The sequence below is a fragment of the Plasmodium cynomolgi genome, chromosome 1 (genome assembly GCF_000321355.1).
Source record: "Plasmodium cynomolgi strain B DNA, chromosome 1, whole genome shotgun sequence".
NCBI lineage: Eukaryota > Apicomplexa > Aconoidasida > Haemosporida > Plasmodiidae > Plasmodium > Plasmodium cynomolgi.
In genome coordinates this window covers 599,068-621,032 of record NC_020396.1, presented here as the reverse complement: position 1 = coordinate 621,032, position 21,965 = coordinate 599,068, and the positions used below count along the sequence as shown (strand labels likewise).

At 49.7% G+C, this 21,965-nt stretch overlaps 2 protein-coding genes across 2 annotated transcripts; one reads left to right on the top strand and one right to left on the bottom strand.

The window, feature by feature from the left end:
• Positions 1-5,529: 5,529 nt before the first annotated feature.
• PCYB_012270 (hypothetical protein) lies at positions 5,530-10,791 on the top strand (the record flags this gene model as incomplete). Its single annotated transcript, XM_004220733.1, has 1 exon — positions 5,530-10,791. A coding segment is annotated over one exon (5,262 nt), but the record flags the coding sequence as incomplete, so codon positions are not given.
• An 8,112-nt stretch (positions 10,792-18,903) lies between these two features.
• PCYB_012260 (pseudouridylate synthase 1) lies at positions 18,904-20,733 on the bottom strand (the record flags this gene model as incomplete). Its single annotated transcript, XM_004220732.1, has 3 exons — positions 18,904-19,012; positions 19,166-19,736; positions 20,370-20,733. The coding sequence occupies 3 exons, from the start codon at positions 20,731-20,733 to the stop codon at positions 18,904-18,906; spliced, it is 1,044 nt and encodes a 347-aa protein (XP_004220780.1).
• Between the last annotated feature and the right edge of the window lie 1,232 nt (positions 20,734-21,965).

The window sequence follows — 21,965 nt, the reverse complement described above, 5'->3', positions numbered from 1 at the left end:
TGCTTTTACTTTTTTTTTGTTAACTTTTATTTCCCCACGCGGGGAACACCTCAAACATGTTAGACTTCTTCACCTCGTGGGGGCCGTTCACACCATTTGAGCTGCCCCCACGTTAAGCACAGCTGAGGGACAAACTGCTGCACAATCACACCTGCCTGCCAATTGCAGTTACTCCGATACAAAAGGACAAACAAGGGTTACCCATCTATACATGCGTGGACCCAACGTTCTCACTTCGCCAACTCGTACGTTTTAGTCCCGACTCGTTACACTTCTCCTCTCGCCATGCATGGTGGGGCTAAGCTGTTTCAGTTCGGCTCTCCGCGCGAACACAGAATGATGCTTCTTCCAAAGTGGAAGGAAAAAAAAAGGGAGCATAAAAAAAAGGGGGTATAAAAAAAAAGAGTACAAAAAAGAGTACAAAAAAGAGTACAAAAAGGAGTACAAAAAAGAGCACAAAAAAGAGCACAAAAAAGAGCACAAAAAAAAAAAAAAAGTAGAAAAACCGTGCATAGCGCGTGGGCACAAAAATGACGCACCAGCGTGACGACTAAAAATGTCACGGCGAAAGAGCCAACAAAAAAAAAAATGCTGAATCGTATGCCATGCTCTTCCTACGCAATCGCTTAGTTTAGCTTAGCTTAGCATACCTTGCAAACGCGACTCCTCCTTTCAGCGCGCCCCTCAAGCTGGCAATTTTTTTTCGCTAATCTGGAGGTATTACCCATTCGTATGCCTTGATGCAAAAAAAAAGAAGAAAATGAACGCCACGTGAGAGATAAGCTTATAACACGCTACCTTGCGAGGTTCCTTTCCAACTCCATCTCGGGCCCACTGGGCATTCCCAATCAGACCGCTCTAATCGCACCTACGTGCATATATGTATCGACGGACGTGCGCTCCTGGTCGAAGCTAAAGTTATAGTAGCTAGCTAGAGTACACACTTGTGAGCGCATCTGGCAAGCGCCGTGCATGTGCTTGTGGAGGGGGCCACCCAACATAGAAAAAGGGGGACTCGCTCCACGAAGGGGAAGTGACAGGGAAGCACATACACGTGGTGGGTTCACCTTTGGGAAGCCAACTCGTGGTCAGCGCACCTTTGGGAAGTTAACCCGTGGTCAGCTCACCGTTGGGAAGCTAACTCGTGGTCAGCTCACCTTTGGGAAGCTAACTCGTGGTCAGCTCCCCCTCGGGACGCCGCTCCCCGACCGCAAGCCAAAGTAGACATGAACCTGCCAAGTCGGAAAGGAATTCATCGAGGATAAGTAGAAGACGCAGTGTGGAAGAAGCAAACTCGAGCGGGACGTGCTGCAGAAATGGACCCCCCCGTGAATGATGCAAAGGCCAGGGGAAGCACAGAACCATGTTATGACGAATACCACAACGAAAATTTGCTGCATCTGGAGAAAGAACCCAATCTAAATAATAGAATCCACATGCTGAAACGGGTTCGTGGAAAACGTTGGCAAGATGAACGAACGTACAACTCCTACGACACATTCCCCTACGGGGGGATCTTCTACCATGACCTAATCGTAAAGGACGTGATAAAGTACTGCTTCAATCGGGGAGGCGACTATTTGGACGTACAGCCGCATAGCTATCCAGTGACGCATCCTGCAACGCATCCTACAACGCAGTCGCTAGCCACGCCGGAGACCCGGGGAGCACCCGGATACGTTTATCTCGGTGCAGGAATACTCAAGGAGACGCAGAGGAAGAAGCACAGGGAAAAAAACAGGATGGTTTTTATTTTTTGCCTTAACGAGGCGGTGCTAAGAGGGGGCAGCGAAAGAACTCTGTACAGTGAGGGTGCCGCCCAACGTGAGAGGCGTGCACGCGGGGGAGGTAGCCCCGCAGACGCTAGCAGGCACATACAAGCGGAAGAAGGAGCTCCCGAAGGAGCGGCAAAAAGGGGAAGCCGTCTCCGGAGGAAGAGACAGAAGGAGGACAACCGACTTCGAGACATAGATGATATCCTGAATGGAAGAAACTCCCGTCAGAACCCGTTTATAAAAACGAAGACGTCGCTTCTATGGGAAGATGTTAAGGATAGGGAGGGGGGGATGTGCACAGATGTGAACAGGGACAAAAAAAATCTCAGCTTTGAGTCCTTCTATTGGGATCCTGCATTTACAGGTTCGCCCAGGGGGAGTAAAACGTTCGGGGGGGGGACCAATGCCCGCAGAGGTGGCGGCGACGGTTGTAGTGACGACAGTACAGAAGACCGCAGTGATAACCGTAGTGACGATCGTAGTGATGATCGTAGTGACGACCGTAGTGACGACCGTAGTGACGACCGCAGTGACGACCGCAGTGACGACCGCAGTGACGACCGCAGTGACGACCGTAGCGATGGGGACTCTTACCAATCGTGGGACCACTCCTCCGAGGAGTATTCCCCGGGGTGTTCGGAAAACACGACTGATGAGAGCCCCTCGGACAGCTCGGACAGCTCGGAGGACGACACGGAAGAGGGCTCCTCCGAGAGCAGCGTCCACGCCCGGCACGCCAAACACGCTCGACACGCTAAACATGCTCAGCACGCTAAACACGCTTGGCACTCTCGGCACGCCCGGCACACCTCCTATCGACGAAGGAGAAACGCCTACAGCGATCGAAACGGCGTCTTCATGTTAAGTGTGTTGCACCACCAGAGCGAGGTGTACTCAGTTAAGTGGAAGGAGAGACAAAACGACCCCTTCTGTGTACTCGCCTCCATTTGCTTCGATGGATATTTGTACGTGTGGAGAGAGCACACCAACAGCCAGAACAAACTCACCTTTGTGTCCGTGTGTCGAGTTTATGTCCCCTCGTTTGATCAAATGATTTGGTGCGTAAAGTGGTGCTGGGTAGATAAAGATACAGCTAGCGAAGATTACTGCCGCTTTTGGAGCAGCAACAGAAATGCAAAGATCGCGAGGAATGAGTACTTGATTGTGTACGGGTCTCGAAGGGAGTTGCGTCCAGGCGGGGTTAGCAGAAGTGGGAGAAGTGGGCGAAGTGGGAGAAGTGAGAGAAGTGGGAGAAGTGGGAGAAGTGGAAGAAGTGGGAGAAGTGGGAGAAGTGGGAAAAGTGAGAAACGCGGGGGGAGAGACGCCCCGCGCGGGTGCGACGAACGGGAGCGAGCCATTTTCTCCGTCTTTTCCATCTACGCCATCTTCAACATGCACAGCCACGACGCCCACGTGAAAAGCATCCTCAGTTACGAAAATATCCCAATAAATCTCAACTACGAGTACGTCCTCCAGGCAAAGATCAAGTATGGCTCTCTTAACACATCTCTCATTTCAGTCTACACAGATGATACTCTCCTCCCGGATAACGAATATCACATGAAGTTCGGCCAATGGAAAATAAAAAATATATGTCCCCTTTCGGATTCACTCTTTCTGGATAAGAGTAGTAGTCCCCCCCATAGGGGTGTGGCAAGCGAATTCATTAACTGGGACCACGCAGATGTGACCGAGTGTTCGCTCTCCTCCAGTGGTAGCGGGTCCACCACAGATCACAGCGAAGAAGGAGGAACCAACTACGGTGATTTTGATGAGAACCATTATCATGGTGGTGACCCCAGTATGAGGCACACTGGAGGGACGACAACTCTTTGGAGATCCCCCCGACGCAGGGACAACATCAAAAAGAATGACTTCCTCCTCTTTAGGAAGCTTTTCAGCACAGTCAGTAATTTGATGCCCCCATTTGCTCTCACCATCTCGACATACAATGGAGATGTGTACAAAATTATGATCAAGCCGAATGACATATGGATAAAAAAAAAAAAGCGTCAGTGTAAGATACATGCTACATTACACAGCATGCGAACCCTCTCCCAAATGGGAAAACAAAAAAAAAAACCTATCCAACAAAGTACAGCACGATGAACCAATCCTCCAAGACGAATGCGAAATACAGTTTAACGTCAGCCACAATGTCCTCCTGGTACAGGATAGGAGAAACGGAAAAATATACCTATACCATTTCAACATGGGAGTTAGAAGTAGGAGTAGTTTCTTTGATGAGGTTCCCATCCAAGCGGAGGGACCCAGTGGGTGGGGATCCTCATCCCAATGGAATGACACGGGTCCATCCTCTCGATGTAGTCTCCCCCAAGGGACTCTCACAGGTGGAGGTAGACAAACCAAAGATGGTTTGTACTCATTCGAAAGGTATCGTAAGGATGACAGGATGGCCTCACTGGAAGGTGCCACATATCGGAGCGGAACAAACAGCACCGTTAATAAACTACGAAAGGAAGAAGCACTATGGGAAGCTTTCCCATCAGGTGCTTACAATATGGAGCGTACCACACAAGTAGAACAGACACAGAATAAACACAACACACGTAAGAGTTACGATCTGCATAACGATGCTTGGATCGAAGGAGCAGTGACAGAAAGGAGAAGGACATTCACTCCTATATGTTGCCTAAATAGCATGTACATAGATAGGTACTACATGTTGAAGCACAAGGGAAGTGACATACTCAGGAGGAAGGCTCATTTCATCTATTCATACTCCTACCAGATGTGTAGAATCTATGAAGATGTGAAGAAGAACCCACATGTGTTCATGTCGACTAGCCAATTTTTAGAAAAAAAGAATACGATTCCGTTGACTTACAAAAGTGAAGTTATGGGTTCATTTGATTCATTTTTCGTTCTCATGTGCATAGACAGAAATCGGGAGTTCCTATTCGCACTCAAATCTGAGACTAGGGACGTCGTCCATAGTACCAAAATGTTGTGCATCTTTGACAATGGCTCTCCACTAATCGGCTTGCAAAGTAGCTCCCCCCATCCGAACGAACCGAACAATAATGTGTACCTGAGCAAAGTGCAAGATGATGTTTACAAAGCAGAAGGGATGCCCTGTTTGGTGACTGGATACGAGATAAGTGACTTCCGTCTCCATTCTAGAAACGGTCAGAACTACTTATTCCTATTTATTAAGTACAGCTACGACAACTCTGAGAAGGAGACTAAACACGCTCACCTAGTTACCCTCTCGACAGTGCACATTCAAAAGGAGAGTTTTATTTACATCAGCTTAGACCTGAATCAGATGTTTACCTTTTTTCATTCGATCGAGGAGAAGTTCTTGTTCTCGTACATTCACGTCTCCTACCAAGGGAAGTTTATTGTCGCCACGAATCATACCCTGTGTGGAGGGACGACCAGCTCGGTTCAGTTGAAGAAAGGACCACCTTACACTGTGAACGCGCAAAATGGGGATTCCATCCACGTGGGGAACGGCGCACAGGTGGAGGGGCAACCGGAGGGGCAACCGAAGGGGCAACCGAAGGGGCAACCGAAGGGGCAACCGCGGGGAAGTAAAAACGACGGTGCTTTTTGCCACCCAGGGGATGGTATGCTCACTGTTGGGAAGGGACTCATGCACGTTAGAAGCTCCTCCGGGGAGGAGAGACAATACGTGTTGCTACTGGATGATGGGGACCCCAACCAACAACAAGGGCAGAATGAACATAACGGGCTGTTGCCCCCAAGGGAAGAAGAAGAAGAAGAAGCCCTAGCCGATCAGGACTGCCTTACCAGCAGTGAACACAGATCGTTATGCTCTAACGAAGTGGTCAATCTTTATCTCCTCTGCGAGGAAAGCGGATCCATCTCGCATCACGTTCAAATTAGAAATGCCCCCGACCTCGTCGACATCGTCCTCCACGACAGCTATGTGGTCCTACTCACAAAGACAAAACTGCAAGTGGTGAACCTCAAGACAGTGTGTAACGACCTGATCAGCATGGAAGGGACCAGCATGGAAGAGGCGAACACGGAAGAGGCGAACACGGAAGAGGCGAACACGGAAGAGGCGAACACGGAAGAGGCCAACGTGAAAGAGACCCGCGTGGCTGATGCACCCCCCACCAGGGAGAGGACAAACATCGTAAACTTCGTTTCGATCCCCTTGCCCAAAATGTTCGCAAATAAAAAAACAAAATTGTTTATGACTTGTTCAGGCGAAAAAAACACATATTTTATTGTAGCCAGTTTTTTGGTCAATTTAAAACAGCGTAAACAGATGAGACATCGGAGGGGAAACACAACATGTAGTGGTAAGGCAACCCACGAGTGGTACGCACACAAAAAATACTACATCTCCGTGGTTCTGTTCTGTGACGCATCGAATGGAAATGAATGGAAAATTTTAAATTATGAGAGGAGTCCCTTCCTCCGCTCCAAGCAGATGTTCTTGTTTGAGAATAACTTGTTCCTGCTGGGTGGGGCGCAGAAGAAGGGCTTCGTTTGGGAGCCCAGTCGGAGGGAGCTGCTCAACGGGGGGCTCATCAGCGGTGGTTTGCGGGGCCGAAAGGGGGAAACCATACGAGCTGCCACCCGAGCGGCCACTCGAACGGCTACTCAAACCGCCACTCAAAATGCCACCCGAACGGCTACTCAAAATGCCACTCGAACCGCCACCCGGAGCTTCCCCCGCGGACACAAAATCTCCCGACGAAAAATCAACCTGTGCAACGAACTGAAGAAATACCAAAGAAAAAGCGAAGGATATACCGAGGGAGAAGCAGGCTGGGCAGGGGATCTCCCCCCAAAAAAGAGACACATTTTTTATCACCCCCACGTACTGTTACACTACATAAAAATGGGTCTCTTTTCTCACGTCTTTATGGCACTGAAGTTACTCCTGAACCTTTTGCTTAACAAATTTTTTAGTTATGTGGAGAGAATCCAACTTAGAAGTAACAGCTCGGGGGAGGGATATTCTATCAAGAAGCATTGCGCTCTGCAGGTCCTACTGAATGACAACAATTTGAGGAAATCAGTTCAGGAGAATTTTGGAGATATATGCACTGTACAGAAGAGTCACTTCCTTTTTAACGTAAATTTTTTGACCACTGAAATATGTAAGATCCAACAGAATGCGCAAGGTATGGTTAATGGTGTAGGTGGAGGAGATACAGATGGGAAGGAACAGGGGGAGGAGACCCACCTTCAAGGGAAGAACCCTAATGGAGATGTAGGAGACCAGAAGGATAGATCCATGTACCTGTTCGAAGTCGAGTCGGTGTCGCTGGACGATTTTAATCTGAACTCTGATGAGGAGGAATCTACCCCGTCGAAGCAGGGTGGGGAGAAGGAGAAGGCCCCCACCCCGTCGCGACGTTCGGATAGAAGCGGGAGCAGTGACCGAAGTGACCGAAGTGATCGAAGCGACCGAAGCGACCGAAGCGACCGAAGCGGGAGTAGCGAAGACGAACAGGAGCGGGCGCAGCGGAACTTCAAGTCCTCCCTGAAAACCGCCAGCGTGACTAACTGCCAATTGACGGCGGAAGAGGTGAAGGTCCTACAGATCCTTCTGCTCCATGTGAATGTCCCTCACTTGAGGGCCTTCGACCAACTCCTCCTCTTTTGCGTGCTGAACGCATTCTGCGTCATTTCGGGGGCCCCCCCTAGGGATGACAATGCCAGCTACAGTGACAGTGAGAGCGTGCGCACCGTGCGAAGCAGTGGAGGTGACGACTTCGGCAGCAGTCACCCATCGGAAGACCCCGATGCGCAAACGGGAGCACACACCTCCAAACAATCCTGCAGATGCCACTGTGAATACTTCGGCCTGCACCTCCAGAAGGAGCTCATCAAGACAGAAAATATGTACCTGTGTGACCACGTGCGTGGGAGTAAAGACAAAGGAGGACAACCTAATGGAAGTAACATGACCCAAGTGATCCTCTTCTTTTATCGACTCTACATCAATTGCTGCCTCTTCCTAAACATAACCCTTGAAATTCACTACCAGTATGCCTACCTCCTTTATTTTGTGCGTGCAAAGGTTGCAGTGGAGCTGAGCAGTTATTTGGAGAACCTCCTGACGTACTACAACTACTCCTTTCGCTTCCCCATTAGTGGCAGTGACTTGAGCAGTGTAGACCTATTCGACATGAATAGCGCGGGTAGTACTGATCACTTGGGTGGGAAACACAGTTCCCATGTCAATACTGGTTCACGTTCGTACCACTACGATAATGATAGAATACCCTCCCATGGCCGCCTCATACGATGGATACGAAAAGAAAATACCCCACCACAAGTAGAACTAAATAATGTGCTAATTCAGCAAATGAAAAACGTCAAACTGGTAGAAGAAGAAGTAAAAAATTTTTGTTTTTTCTTTTTATTTAGACGTATGAAGTTATTCTATGTACTGCACGATAGGGATAACTTATTTTCCCTTCACGAGGTGCTAACGAACAGGACAATAAAAAAAATGAACAGCCTGAATGTCGAGGACAAAGAGATACAAAATGAAGTGAACGAATGCTTGGACTTCTTAGCATTGTTATACTTAGCAAAAAATGAGAAACAGAAACTCATGATGTTGTATAAAATTAAAAAACAACAAAAAATTTTTGAATTCCTTTCTAATGACTTTTCCCAGGAGAGATGGAGTAACGCTCTCATGAACAATGCCTACAAGTTGATGCAAATTAAAAGGTACTACCTTGCTATCGCCTTTTTCATCCTTCGTGGGGACATTAAAGACGTGATAGATGTGGCTCATCAGTATTTAGAGGACCCCCAATTGAGTGTCTTCCTTATTAGACTCATTTATACCTCCTACGTGGAGAAAGGGCAATGCCTGGGAGGGATAAATAACCTTTCGGTGCACGCAGCGTCTGTCCCGTTTGGGGGGAGTGGTAGCGTGCTGGAGGACTCCAGTGTGTCCGCCGTGCAGGGCAGTGGCTACCTCCCCTCCAGCGAGGCAGGCGAGATCAGCGAAGCGGGGGATGCGCCGAGTAGGGAAGCCCAGGAGGGTGAAGTGGCAGGGGCGAGGAAAGAAGTCGAAGAGGAACGGAGCAGCTACCCGAAGGAACGGAGCAGCTACCCGGAGGAGCAGAGCAGCTACCCGGAGGAACGGAGCAGCTACCCGAAGGAGCCGCTTGACTTCATGATGGAACACTTGAACTACATTTTTTCGAAGAAGCTGAAGGCCGACCGCGATGAAGGTGTTCATGGTAGGTACCACCTTCTCGAGAAAAACTACTTAGACGTGATGAAAAATATCCTGCTAGGGAACTACCGAGAGGTGCACTCCAAATGTAAGGAGCCAAAGAGGTACGATTTTCTCCTTCTGGTGTTGAAAAATGTAATTATGGGTAGAATAAGGAGACAGGAGAAAGGACAGGGGGATGCACTGAGGATGGGTATGCTGTGCGGGGATGACAAAGACGGACTCGGTCAAGGTGGACTCGGTCAAGGCGGACTCGGTCAAGGCGGACTCGGCCAAGACGAAGAAGACTGCACCTTCAGGATGAGTAAAATCGAGTGCTACTTCAGCTCCCTCCACTTTTGCTCACAGCAAATGAGTAACCTATCGTTCATTTTGCTGTTCCTTTTTTTTCACAACCCCGACAAAGACGAAGAGTTGATGCACCTCCATGACAGACTGAAATTCTTCCTGTGTGTCTCCTCTGAATCCTACTTGGAAACCCTTCTCGGTGCAAATAAATTTTTGTTTGAGATTATTTTTGCTTCCTCCTGTGTGAAGGGGGTAGCGAGTGGCCACTGGGAGGACAGAGACAGCTCCATCGACTTCACGCAGTCGTTGAAGCTGTTTGCGCGGCTGGTGCACTTGCTCTTTGAGTGCATCAGCCCGGGCGGTGGCAGCGAAGGCAGAAGCAAGCACGGTGACGAGCAGGGTGGTATGCGCGTTGACCTGCAGGATGGTACGCATGGTGGTATACACTGTGAAGCGAACTGCAACACACTTGGCAACCCGCGCTGTGGTGCGGTCGAACCCGCACCGGCCATGCTGCGCCTGTTGAACAAGCTGAGGGACATCAGAACGAAGGACGACTGCGCGAGGAGGCGCAACCTGAGCCGCTTCCTAACCACCCTACTGCAAAAAATAAATAGCATGCACGGTGGCCACAGCACCCACCTCCTGGTCACCCCAAACAACCCCAACCATTACATGCGCTACCAAGTTGCAAAGAACGGAATGAGGAGACATCCAAGTCACACGGCAATCCCCAACCTCTACGTTGCCTTAAATAAATACAACACCCTCCTGACTCACTTATTTTTTTACTTCTTCACTCTGCACATTGTAGAAGAAGCAAAGAGTGAAGACTTCATCCTGTTCGTACTGAATAACATCCTCCCGATTCTCTTTATCTACGTAAATGACATCGTTAGGGTTTTGTTTAACTTTGTAAAAAATAGCAAGTACGAATCGTCGTCCTCTCTACATGACCACGTGTCCTATCTACATGACCACGTGTCCTATCTACATGACCCTGTGTCCTATCTACACGATCACGTGCCCTCTCTACACAATCACGAGCCCTCTCTACACGACCACGTGACCTCCCTGCGCGAACCGCTGTCCTCCCTGCACGCTCCATACCTGCAGATCGTCATTCTGCGCGTCGGCCTTCGCAACTGCTTCGCTCGGGAGGGAAACCAAGAAACACATGTGCCCAGCCGTTTGAAGAAAAATTTGGAGGTAGAGTCGCATCACCTGTGTGAACCCAGCACTCAGGAAGAGGCAAGACTAACGAGACAGAGACAACACCTATGCAGCCAACAAGAAAATACCCATAATAATGTGCACATAAAAGTTGACCGAAAATTTTTTTCCTATCATATTCACCTGTTGGATCTCTTCCTATGCTACCTAACCGTGCTGGTGATATGCTTCCTCATGTTGGACACACACTACGGCTTCTTTGACAGTGGAGAGGTCTGCGTGGATAGACAGAGCACTCAAAGGAATGGAACAGGAGGAAGTAGAAGAAGAACCCGCCAGAGTAGAACCCACCAAAGTGGAACCCGCCAGAGTAGAACCCACCAAAGTAGAACCCGTAAAGGAAGACACCTGAAAAAGCTATTCCTCGTCTTGCACCTTCTACTGAAGAAAATAAAAAAACTAAACTGGGCGATTGAAAATGTGTACAGGGGGAACAGTACCATCAGCACTGCCGACCTTTTGGTGAAATTTATTAAGTGTGCCTACCTGAGTGGGAAGAAGGGAAAGCTGTTTCCATGGTTGCTCACAAGCAGTGGAGAGAATTCCCTCCGTGGAAGAAAGAACAAGAGGAAAAAAACAACTAGCAATAGCAAGCATGAGTTGGGATTGCCCTACAGCGAAGGCATAGACGTGAGTGTAACTCCGTTGGGAACAACCCCTCTTAGCAGGAGTAATCTCCAAAATGATAATGATATAGAACCACAGATGAGCATACGGTCATGTGAGTACGTGCACAAGGGGAGACTCGCTCCAGCAGCATTGTCGCTTCCACCCACAGTGGCGGAGGCAACGGCAGACCTACCCTTCGAGAAATATTGCATCGTGAGTATTTTCCTGTCCACCTTCGAACTGCTCATTGGGAACTTCCACATCTTCGCGTATAAGGCGAACGTCTTCACGCCGAAGCTGCACCTGCGAGGGAGGGGCAGCCAAGGGAGGGGCAGCCAAGGGAGGTGTATCCAAAGGGGGGATAGCCAAAGGAGGGATAGCCAAGGAAGGGATAGCCAAAGGAAGGGAAGCCAAAGGAGGGGTAGCCATTCAGTAAAAGGAACCAACCCACATGCCGGTCTCCTCTCCCGCACACACAGCAAGCACAGCCAGGCAAACACGAAGAGCCATATCAACCCATTCTACTACAACACGTGCATCCTTCTCCACTTCATAGATAGCCTGTGCCATTTGGTAAATAAATTTCTCCTCTCCAGGATGAAGGACCTACTGTACAAGTCGGCATACAGCGTCAAGAACACCCTGCTCACCTTTCTGTCCTTCCCTTTTTTCTTCAACAAAATGAAGACGAGCAAAAGAAACCATGTTCTGTGTGAGCACTTCATCGATTCACACATCTCCCTTTTCTACAACAAGCCCCTTTACGCCATATGGAAAATGAACAGCTGCACCTATAGGTCCTTTCTCCTTTTCTTTAACAAGAGCTTCTACGACTACAATGACTCTGTAAACGATTTGGTGAGTGCCTACCGGGGAGGCCAACAAGAAGAGCTCCCCCAACGGGGCGAACAAGAAGAGCTCCCCCAACGGGATGAAGCATACCCTACCCAACAGGGCGAACAAACAGAGCTACCCCAACGGGACGAAGCGTACCCCCCCCAACGGGGCGAACAAACAGAGCTACCCCAAACGAACGGAACTTACAACCATGCACACCTAAATGAATACATAAAGTTCCATCAGCTTTACAAGGAGGGGTGTAGAATAACTGAACAATACCGTCTCGTCATTCCCACTTCAAATGTGGAAAAGGGGAACATGGCTTGCAATCAGTCTAGCTTTCTTTTTAAGAGACCGAGAAGCTACGACCGTTTGTTTTCTTTCACGTCCAGAATGAGCTTCTTCAAAAATCTCAAGTTGGGTGCTAGCAGATGTGGCAATAGCGGTGGGGCTGCTAAAGGAGTTGAGAAAGAAAGAAGGAGAAAGGCCCTTGTGGAGAAGAAGGCAAATAGGAAAAGCACCCAGGAGGAGATGGGGGGAGAGTATCGACACATCAACTATGACAGCATTGTTAAAATGAAAAGCAACCTTTTGAGACACGGGACAGTCGAGACGGATGGAAGGAGCAGTCAGGACGGTAGCGAAGTGGATGAAGATGAAGAGGGGTGGAACCACGCAGTGGGTGGTATGCGAGAGAAGAAGGGACACCTTATGGAGCAGAACCTCGTGGGAGCGGCACCCCGATCGGTGCGTAACGGGAGCCCCCACAGCAGTGTTAGCGGCGGAGTTGGCGCAGTTGGCGCAGTTGGCGCAGCTGACGCAGTTGACGTAGTTCGCTCAGTTGGCGCAGTTGGCGTAGCTGCCGATGGTGCCGATGGTGACGGGCTTGGCAGTGACGGGGAGCGCCGGAGCGCCGCGCGCAGAACCCACTCCAGAGCGACCCGTACAAAGGTGAACAAGGGGCACCACCGTGGATCCAACCCCAGGAGCCACCACACTCGGAAGAGAAACCACAAAAGAGGGAAAAAAGAACATAACAAGCTACCACACGTAGTCCCCCTGTCTTACCTATTCAACAACATGAGCGATAGACATGTCATCGAACAGGGGAAAATGGATAGCCAAAACAGTACCATACTTTATATACATCGAAAGAATAAAATAAAAAAAATTTGCATTCTGGATCACTTGAAGAAGCTCAATAAAAAATGTAGATTTATTAACTACATTTCGCATTACGATTTGAAGAATGAAAAACGGAGAGCCTCCATTGGTAGAAGTGGTGGCAACGGGAAGAAGAAACGAAAGAGGAAGAACAGTGCTGTCAGCTTAAGGGGGGAATCTCTTCTCACCCAAGTTGTACACAGTGCAGCGAAAAAGAACCCATACAACAGAGGTGAATGCACTGATGGTACGAAGGACGATAAGGATGGTAATGCTCATTTGGGGGGCGACCGTACCAGTCGTAGCGTTGAAGTGGGCATGCTACCCATCTCAAATGAGGAGGAGCGCCCCTGGCATAGTTACTCCCTGCAGGGGAAAGGAGCACCGATCGGAAAAGAAGTAAATACACCGAGTGGTCCCATCTGCAAGGAGGCCAATCAGGGGGGAAACGCACATGCGAGTAGCGGACGAACCGAGAAGGAGAGGATCCCCAGTGGCAGTAGCAGGTGCAGCCGCGGGGGGGGCAACAGACGAAGTGGTGACGGACGAAGTGCGAACCGCAGGAATGAAAAAGTCTTCCTCGACATCAACATGAATAAGCTGCTGTATATATACAAATGCATGCACATTCAGTGCATGCATAATCTGACCCCGCTGTGCAACTACCTGAGCAACTTCGTCCCCAACGACTGCAGCATTACCAGCCTCTTTAGCAATTCCTACAACAACCATTTCGTGAATAATTTATTTTTCCACAATATGTTCTATGTGTATGATAACACGATGACTCTTCTGCTGAGCTCGAACAACGTGGGGTCGATATTCTACGGGGGGGTCGAAGGGGGAGGCAACGCACCTTGGACAGCTGATTGTCACCAAAAGGGGGACGGCCAATCCCGAGGAAAGGCGGAGAGCAGTAAAAAGGGTGCACTGAAGGAAGGCCATACGTCTCGCCTCCCATCATCTGAGGAGATTACTGCATCCCCATGTGACAGTCCCCCATGTGGAGACTCCCCCTGCTCCCCCCCCCATGGGTGGCACGAATCGAACGGAACGAAAAAGGCACTCCCCACAAATGATCACCCAAATGATCACACAAATGATCACACAAAGGACCACCCAAAAGACCACACAAAGGACCACCCAACTGATCGCACAAGCATAGCAGGAGTGGCATCCACGAGGGGGAAGCCCGAACGAGAGGACCAACTGCAAACCAGTGTAGCCATCTCGAAGACTGCGCAGAAGTACATCGAGACGGTCATGCTGCTCCTGTACAATAACGTAACGCTGAACGACTCGGACAAAATTGTTACAGCAAACAAGGGACAGGAGAAAAAAGGAAAATATGAAAAAAAAGGAAAATATGAAAAAAACGAAAAAAATGAATTCCAGCACCTCCAAGAATACCTAGAGAGAAATGCAAACACATGCATCAGGAGAAAATACGGATTCATTAACCATCTGTCAAATAAAAAGGAGAGCTGTTTTCTTTTAAAAACAGGAGCCATCATTTCTCACCCCTTTCTCCCTGTCTATGCACTTATTAATATTAACCACGAGAAAATTGCAACGTCGGAACAAGGACAGTTCGATAAGGGTCGCTTCCAAATAAGGCTTTGCAGTTTCTCTGTGAATTATGAAAACATTTGCTATAGGTATGGGATCATCTCGAGCGTTTCTTGGAGTTCAAATGGTAACCTTTTGATGGTCTCCGATGAGTGTGGGTACCTGTACATATATAATATTTTTTTAGGCAGCTTTGTGAACCCTAAGGTGGTTGTTAACGGTATGGGGAATGATCCCAATGCAGATCGGAATGGGCCCGCCACTTCTGGGGGGAGAGCCTACCGGCATAAAAGGGAGAACATCTCCGACAGGGGGGCCGCAGCGGCATGCGCGAGTGCAGCCGAGCACGAGGGGGGCGTCCGCCCCGATGAGTGCTCTGAGGAGCGCGACCAGTACGATGACTACGGCGGCTACGGTGGCTACGGTGGCTACGGCGACGACTACGACGGATATTACGATGGATATTACGACGACTATTACGACGACCACGGCGGCTACGACAGCTATTACGACGATGAGTACGATGACCGCTACTCCGATTACTACTCTTACGACCATCACTACAGCGATGAGCCCGGGGGGGATCGCGCGGATGCCCACTCGGACGAGCAGGGCTGCCAGCAGGACGAGGGCCGCAAAGGTGATCGCGCGGGGGAGGAAACGGCCAACGCGGATAAGCCCAGCCAGCGGGGCGCAGAGGACGGACGGGGAACCCAGGAAGGGCAAGAAAGGAACGGAAAAAACACCCCAAATGGGAAAATCACCCCGAATGGGAAAACCACCCCGAATGGGAAAACCACCACGAATGGGAAAACCACCCCGAATGGGAAAACCTCCCCAGATGGGAAAAACAAAAAGAACGAGGAACACAACGAAAGCGCCAACTTCGGAAGCAAGATAAAGGAAGGAAACAAAAAAATAAAAAACTTCTTTAAGGATAATTTTTTGAAGAACAATAAGAAAAAGGCCTCAGGCGAGGGAAGAAGGGAAAGGAAGGTGCGGAGACGGTGGAGGGCACGTCGGTACTGCAGGAAGGGCAGTTACATCATAAGGGAAGCCATGTGTGTGGTAAAACTACACGACGAGGTGATAGATGTGAGGTCTCTGGACGACACCACCTTCTACTTGGTCAGCATCGGAAAGGGGGTGAGCCCCAACTCGGTGAGCAACCATACAGTCTTCATCGACGCGGACTTTGCGAGAATCGACGAGCATTTGCGGCGCAGCCAGGAGGTTAGCGAGCCGCAGGAGAAGCAACGCACCGAGCAGCGCAGTGAGCAACGCACTGCTCAGCTGCTCACCGAAGAAGGCAACGCCCACGGCCGTCCCGAACTAAGCATTACCGCGCAGGAGGAGCGCCCCAGTGAGGCGCACAAGAGCCTATCCATCTCGAACTTCGCCCCCTCCGAGATCTTCCAAAGTGATGTAGCTCATCCGGATAAGAAAGAAAATTTCTCACCACAGAAGCGGGAACAAAAAAACAAAAATAATCGTAATCCACAAGCAAACATGATCCAGAAAAGCAAAATTAATCACATCGATGCATTCTTCAATCTACATGTATTTAAAAAGAAAAAAACCTACTTCAAATCCTCCTTTTTCCACTTCGACGCTCAGAATGGTATGTTTTTTAAGAGTAACAAAAAATTGCGGACTGTTGAGGACCTGGCGGACAGTGTGTGTCTCTGTGTTTGGGACTTGTGTTCTATTTTGACCAACGAGGAGAAGCAATTCTTAAAGGGGAAGATCCCTGTTGGGGCTTCTGACGTGGGTCCCAATTCGTTCAGCGAAAAGGGTGTCACCATCAGCAGCAGTAATAACAACAGTGGCAACTACGTCAACCATGGTAACTACATCAGCCATGGCAACTACATCAGCCATAGCAACTGTAACAGCCATGCCTATGGGAGGTACGAACTGACCAATCGACCAGGTGCTAAGAAGCTGGAGAACCGAAGCGTACTTCACCCAACCCTCGTGTGCATCATCGGAAACTTACCTGAAAATAAAATCCAGCCAAATAAAAGGAAAAGCAACGAGAGCGGTAACTCCATTACGACGTTCTGTACATGGCTATCATCTCGGAACCACCTCCACAAAGTTGTGCAGAATCCCTTGGAGGGAGAAAAACTCAGATCGATAAAAAGCAAGCGGAGAGGAGAAGACGACCCCTCCAGGGGAAACAATCAACTCAGCACTATGATCAAAACACCAAAGAAAAAAGGACTCTTTTGGCACCTTTTCAATCATAAAATCTGCTCAAATAGCTTCTCCCAAGATGCCTACGTTTTTTATGGAGACCAGCTGGGTTACATCCATGTAGTGCACCTCCAGGTCTACAAAAAGGTGCATTTCTTCCGAGCCTTCGATGTCCCCATCCTAAAGGTCTTCGTGTGCAAAAATCTGGTCACCAAGTTGCTTGTTCTGGCCGACGCACGGGTAAGGAGTGGTACATCAGTGTGGCGGTGTTGCGCTGATGCGGTGTTGCGGTGATGCGGTGATGCGGTGATGCGGTGATGCGGTGATGCGTTGATGCGGTGTTCCGATACTGCGCTGTTGCGATACTGCGGCACTGCGCTGTTGCGTCACAGCACCGTTGTAAGCAAGTGCACCCGTGGCCCCCCCCCAACTGGGACAACACCCCAATCTCTTCCCTTCCCCCCCCTGCAGCTGCGCATCTACCGAGTCGAGTCAGCCCTCGAAATAACGCTCATCAAAGAGGTCCAAATAAAGCATGACGTGCCCCCGAACAAGTGCATCTGTGAAGAAAAAATAAACGAACTAAAGGAAAAGAAAAAAAAAGAAGACAACGAGAACGACGGGGTATCCATCTTTAACTTGTCCTATTTCCTCTCCTCCAATTACCCCAAAAAGCAGGGCAACACCGGAGGGGAGGACAAGCTCAACAGCGCCAACAACGCCAACAACGCTAACAACGCTAACAACACCAACAACGCCAGCAACGTTAGCAACGTCAGCACGGGTCCTGTCAATATTAGTGCCATTGGAGGCAGCCTCGGGGATGGAAGCAGTGTCAATGCGGCGGCGAGCCTTGCCGGAGGTGGCAGCATCAGCGGGGTTGGAAGCATCAGCGGGGTTGGCAATGCCAGTAACAGCTTCTCCGGGAAGAAAAACCAGCAACAGCAGCAGCAGCAACCCCTGGGATACTACCCCAACAGCCCGAACGACTCCCCTCAGAACCCAACCCTCGCAGATGCGAAAAGTGGCTCATTAACACCCCTCCCGAGTGAAGAAAAAGGAAAGGAAAAACCTACCTCCACCATGAAAGAAAATAACAGTACACCACCTAAAGTGAGGAAAAGCAGCACTTCCTCCAACTCCATGAACCCATTCAAAACGGTAAGTGACAGTGAAGACGAGGCAGATGCAAACAGTGACAAGGAAGCGTACCAAAGCGTCATTATCGGTGGAATCAATTTTGGCTACCTCGGATTCAATTTCTCTAAATTCATGAATAACAAAAAAAAGACGACCATTGTGGATGCCTACCTCCTCTCCAACTCACACTTGGTTACTGTCTCCAGCAACGGTACCCTCACTCTGATTAAAGTGTGACCCCCCAGAAAAGTGGATCCCTAAAAGGGAGAGGGGGGAGCCAATACGTACAATGTATATCTGTACAGGTTCCTCCCAAATCGCGCGCAGTGACCTTTTTTGTGACCACATCGTGCTGCACTTATGGGAAACCTGCACCGCATGTTTTTCCTTTATGCTCCTCGCGAAAGATTGCATCGATAAAATGGCGTCAACTTAAATGAACTCCTATGGCATATGCTCGCAGTGTAGTCAGTCCTTCTTCCCGTGGGTTCCTCCCCTGGTGTGGCGGGCTGGTTACATTGGACAGATGGGCAGTTGGACAGGTGGACAGTTGGACAGTTGGACAGTTGGACAGTTGGACAGTTAAACAGCTGCACAGCTGCACAGCTGGAGACGCTAAAAGGCGTTACTGTTGAGGCGTCCCCGCTGAGGGGGGAAGGCGGCGTTGGCACATGCACATTGGCACGTGCACATTGACACGTGCACATCGTCAAAGGGTACTTACAAAGCTGGGCACACACGTAATTAGTAGTAGGTAGGAAGGCACCAAAACGAATTGGCCCTCGTGGGAACGTTGCAGTGAAAAATGGACCCCCCGAAGAAGAACTAGGTGCTTCCAATTCCACTTTCTCGCTCCCATTCACTTTCTGCGCGGCGTCATACTTGGTCGCTGCGCTCACAGGTTGGCTTCGCATCGCCTAGTTTGTCCCTCATGAAATGGTACGCGAACGGGCGCTTGTTCATCTTCAGCATCCAGTCCTTCCACCTGCGGGGGGGGGAAATGGGCATTGGGTCGGGAGTGTATGGCTAGCCGGACACGACCGTATGACCAGCTGGACGCAAATGTGTGGGCCATTGCCGAGAGTGCGCTTGTCCCACTCGTTACGGGGTCCGTCCCCTGCCGACCAACCCAACTTACACATTCGTGTGCATTTTTTCGATGATGCACTTGGCGACCACGTCCCGCTTGAAATTCAAAACTTCCTCGTTCTCCTCAAAGCAGATTGGGGGACTCTGTGGGGGGTTGCACACCTTCTCGTTGTACGCATTGAAGTAGGGGCAAATGAGCATCAGACCCTCAGCGGGGAAGAGTGAAATGGGTACATACTCCCCCGACCTCAGACAGTAATAAATGGAGCTCACAGATGTAGCCTTTCGAAAAGTCTCCACAGCCAAGGTTAGCATTTTTCTTATTTGGTGCATTAGGAAAGACTGACCTAAAATTTTCACCGACACGAAGTTGTAGTTGTACAGGTTGACTGTACTGACGTCTAAGTACTTGATGAAGCGGAAGGTGGTTTGTTCCACTTTGTTTTTGGTGAAGCAGTGGAAGTTGTGATACCCTGCGTAGCTTTGGATGATCTCAAAGAAGGCGTTCAGTTCTTCTTCCGTCAGTTCTTCTTTTTGTTCCTTCACGGTGAGGATGTCGTCCCAGCTCTTTTGCTCAGCCGCGAAGTCGCAGCAATTTTGTTTCAGCGCGTCCTCCCCACCTTTCCGTTTAGCCACTTCACCTTCACCCTTCTGCTCTGCCGCGTCCTCTGCACCCTTCTGCTCTGCCGCGTCCTCGGGGCCCCCCCCTTTGCCCTTCCTCCTCTTAAGCTCCTCCACGCGCCCGTCGATCATACGCAGAGCCTCGCCAAACACATCCCTGTACTCATCCCGCACAGCCACCTCACTCAAAACGTACACGGGGAACAGGTACTCGTATAATCGGAACGAGCAGAATTTCCTCGCGTCGAAGCTCTTCGTCACTCTGTACATGTCAAAGCAGCGAATGTCTTCAGGCAGGTGCTCGTTCAGCACCTGCACAAACTTTCTTTCCTTTTTTTTCCGTTCCTCTAGGGCGGCCTTGTGGGTGGCAACCTCTCGGGCGGTGGCGTCTGCGTTGGGGGCCGCACCTGCCGCGTCACCATTCGCGGCAGCGTTTGTCGCTACTCCCTCTGCCGCTGCACCGTTTGCCGCTACTACCTCTGCCGCTATTACATCGCCCCCCCCAGCTGCACCGGCCGCTTGGCCACAGCTCAAGTCCACCTGGTACACAAACACGTTGTACAAGGCGTGCACGCCCAAGTCCGTCCTGGCAGAGCGCGATTGGCAAAAGTTGAAGTCCTTCCTGTAGCCACCCCGTCCCACAGCATTCATCCTTATCAGGGTCCTCTCGATCTCGTTCTCGATAGTCATGCAATCCTTTCCCTGCCCCTGGCACCCGTGGTACCTGCTGCCCACATACCCAATGCACAGGGCGTACTTTTTCAAATTGGGGAGTCTCTCGCGCGGAGCAGACTCGCCCCTCTCACAGGTTCCGCGTGTTCCGCGTGCTTCGTATGTTTCGTTTGTTCCGCATGTTCCTCCCGTCTCGCCACGTCTCTTCTCCCCCTCCAACTTGAGCCTCTTGATCCTCTCCTTGTTCTTCTGGTAGTTATTCATCCTCTTGGGGGCTCCATTCTTCCGTTCGTTCTGTGGAGAGAAGGGGAACAGAAGGGTCATGTGTTTGTAGGTATTTGTCTGTGTAGGTGTTTGTCTGTGTAGGTGTTTGTGTGTGCATGTGGGGGGGATGTACATTTGGCAAAGCCCAGTTATGGCACTTGCGTTGCGGGACTCGGTTGTATTACCCATGGTGTGCTGCGCTGTGATGTGTTTTTTCTTTTTTTTTTTTTTTTTGAGGGCAGCGTCCCCACAGCTACGCATCATACCATTGTTTAAACGGATAATCACTTAGGACACAAATTTTAATTGCTGTTCCTCCTAATGGTCCACCCGTCGACCGAGTAGACGATTGTTTTTTTTTTTTTTTCTTTTTCCTTTTATTTTGACTTTGCTATTTTCCCCAACTGGTTCGTATGATCCGTACATGTGGTATGTTCACTCTCAGGGGGGGGTGGAAGTGCCCTTTCGCTTGTCCTATACTTTGCCTTTCGTTTGTCCTCTCCTTTGCCCTATCCTTTGCCTTTCGTTTGCCCTCTCCTTTGCCCTTTCCTTTTTTTCCTCCCACCCCCCTTTATGTATATCAGCGTGAACCTTCGTGGGGCGTCCGCACTGTACACGTCACAGTGTACATAACCAGGCTGCAACTGTGGTGACGCAAACTTTGGTGCGTAACTGTCAAAAAGAAGAAACTGCCAACTGGGGAAGCGACGCCACTGGACGAACGCTCTCGTCAGACCCTCCCCGCCGACAAAACGATTTGCTTAAACGATGCAAAAAAAAGAAAAAAAAAACAAAAAAGAAAAAAAAAAAAATATATATATATATATATAAATAAACAAACAGGAGTGGCGAAAAGGAAGCGTTTCAAAGTCCAGTTGTGGGGGAAAACTGTCACCACTGAACTGAGCGGCTCTCCTCTCTCACTCGTCACGACCGCAACTGTCGCCTCTATCGCTACGCCCATGTGACCCCTAGTACACAAGGCACCACGACAACGCCTACGCGCAAGAACCTCATCTTCAAATGGGCCCACAAGCAGTGCATAACGGGGTAAATCCATTAAAATGCTTAGAAATTATTATCACCCCGCTCGGCGCGTCCAAATAGAATAGGTGCTGCCTTCCTCTTTTTTATCGTTTGATGAGCTTCATTTACTTTCCATTTTTTTTTTTGGCAACGATTGGCAGGGCCCCCTCATCGGAACAGTGTTGACTATTTAGTCCATGGGGAAAAAAAAAAAAAAAAAAAAAAAACTACACAAATTAAAGTTAGAGGACGACAAATTAAAGTTA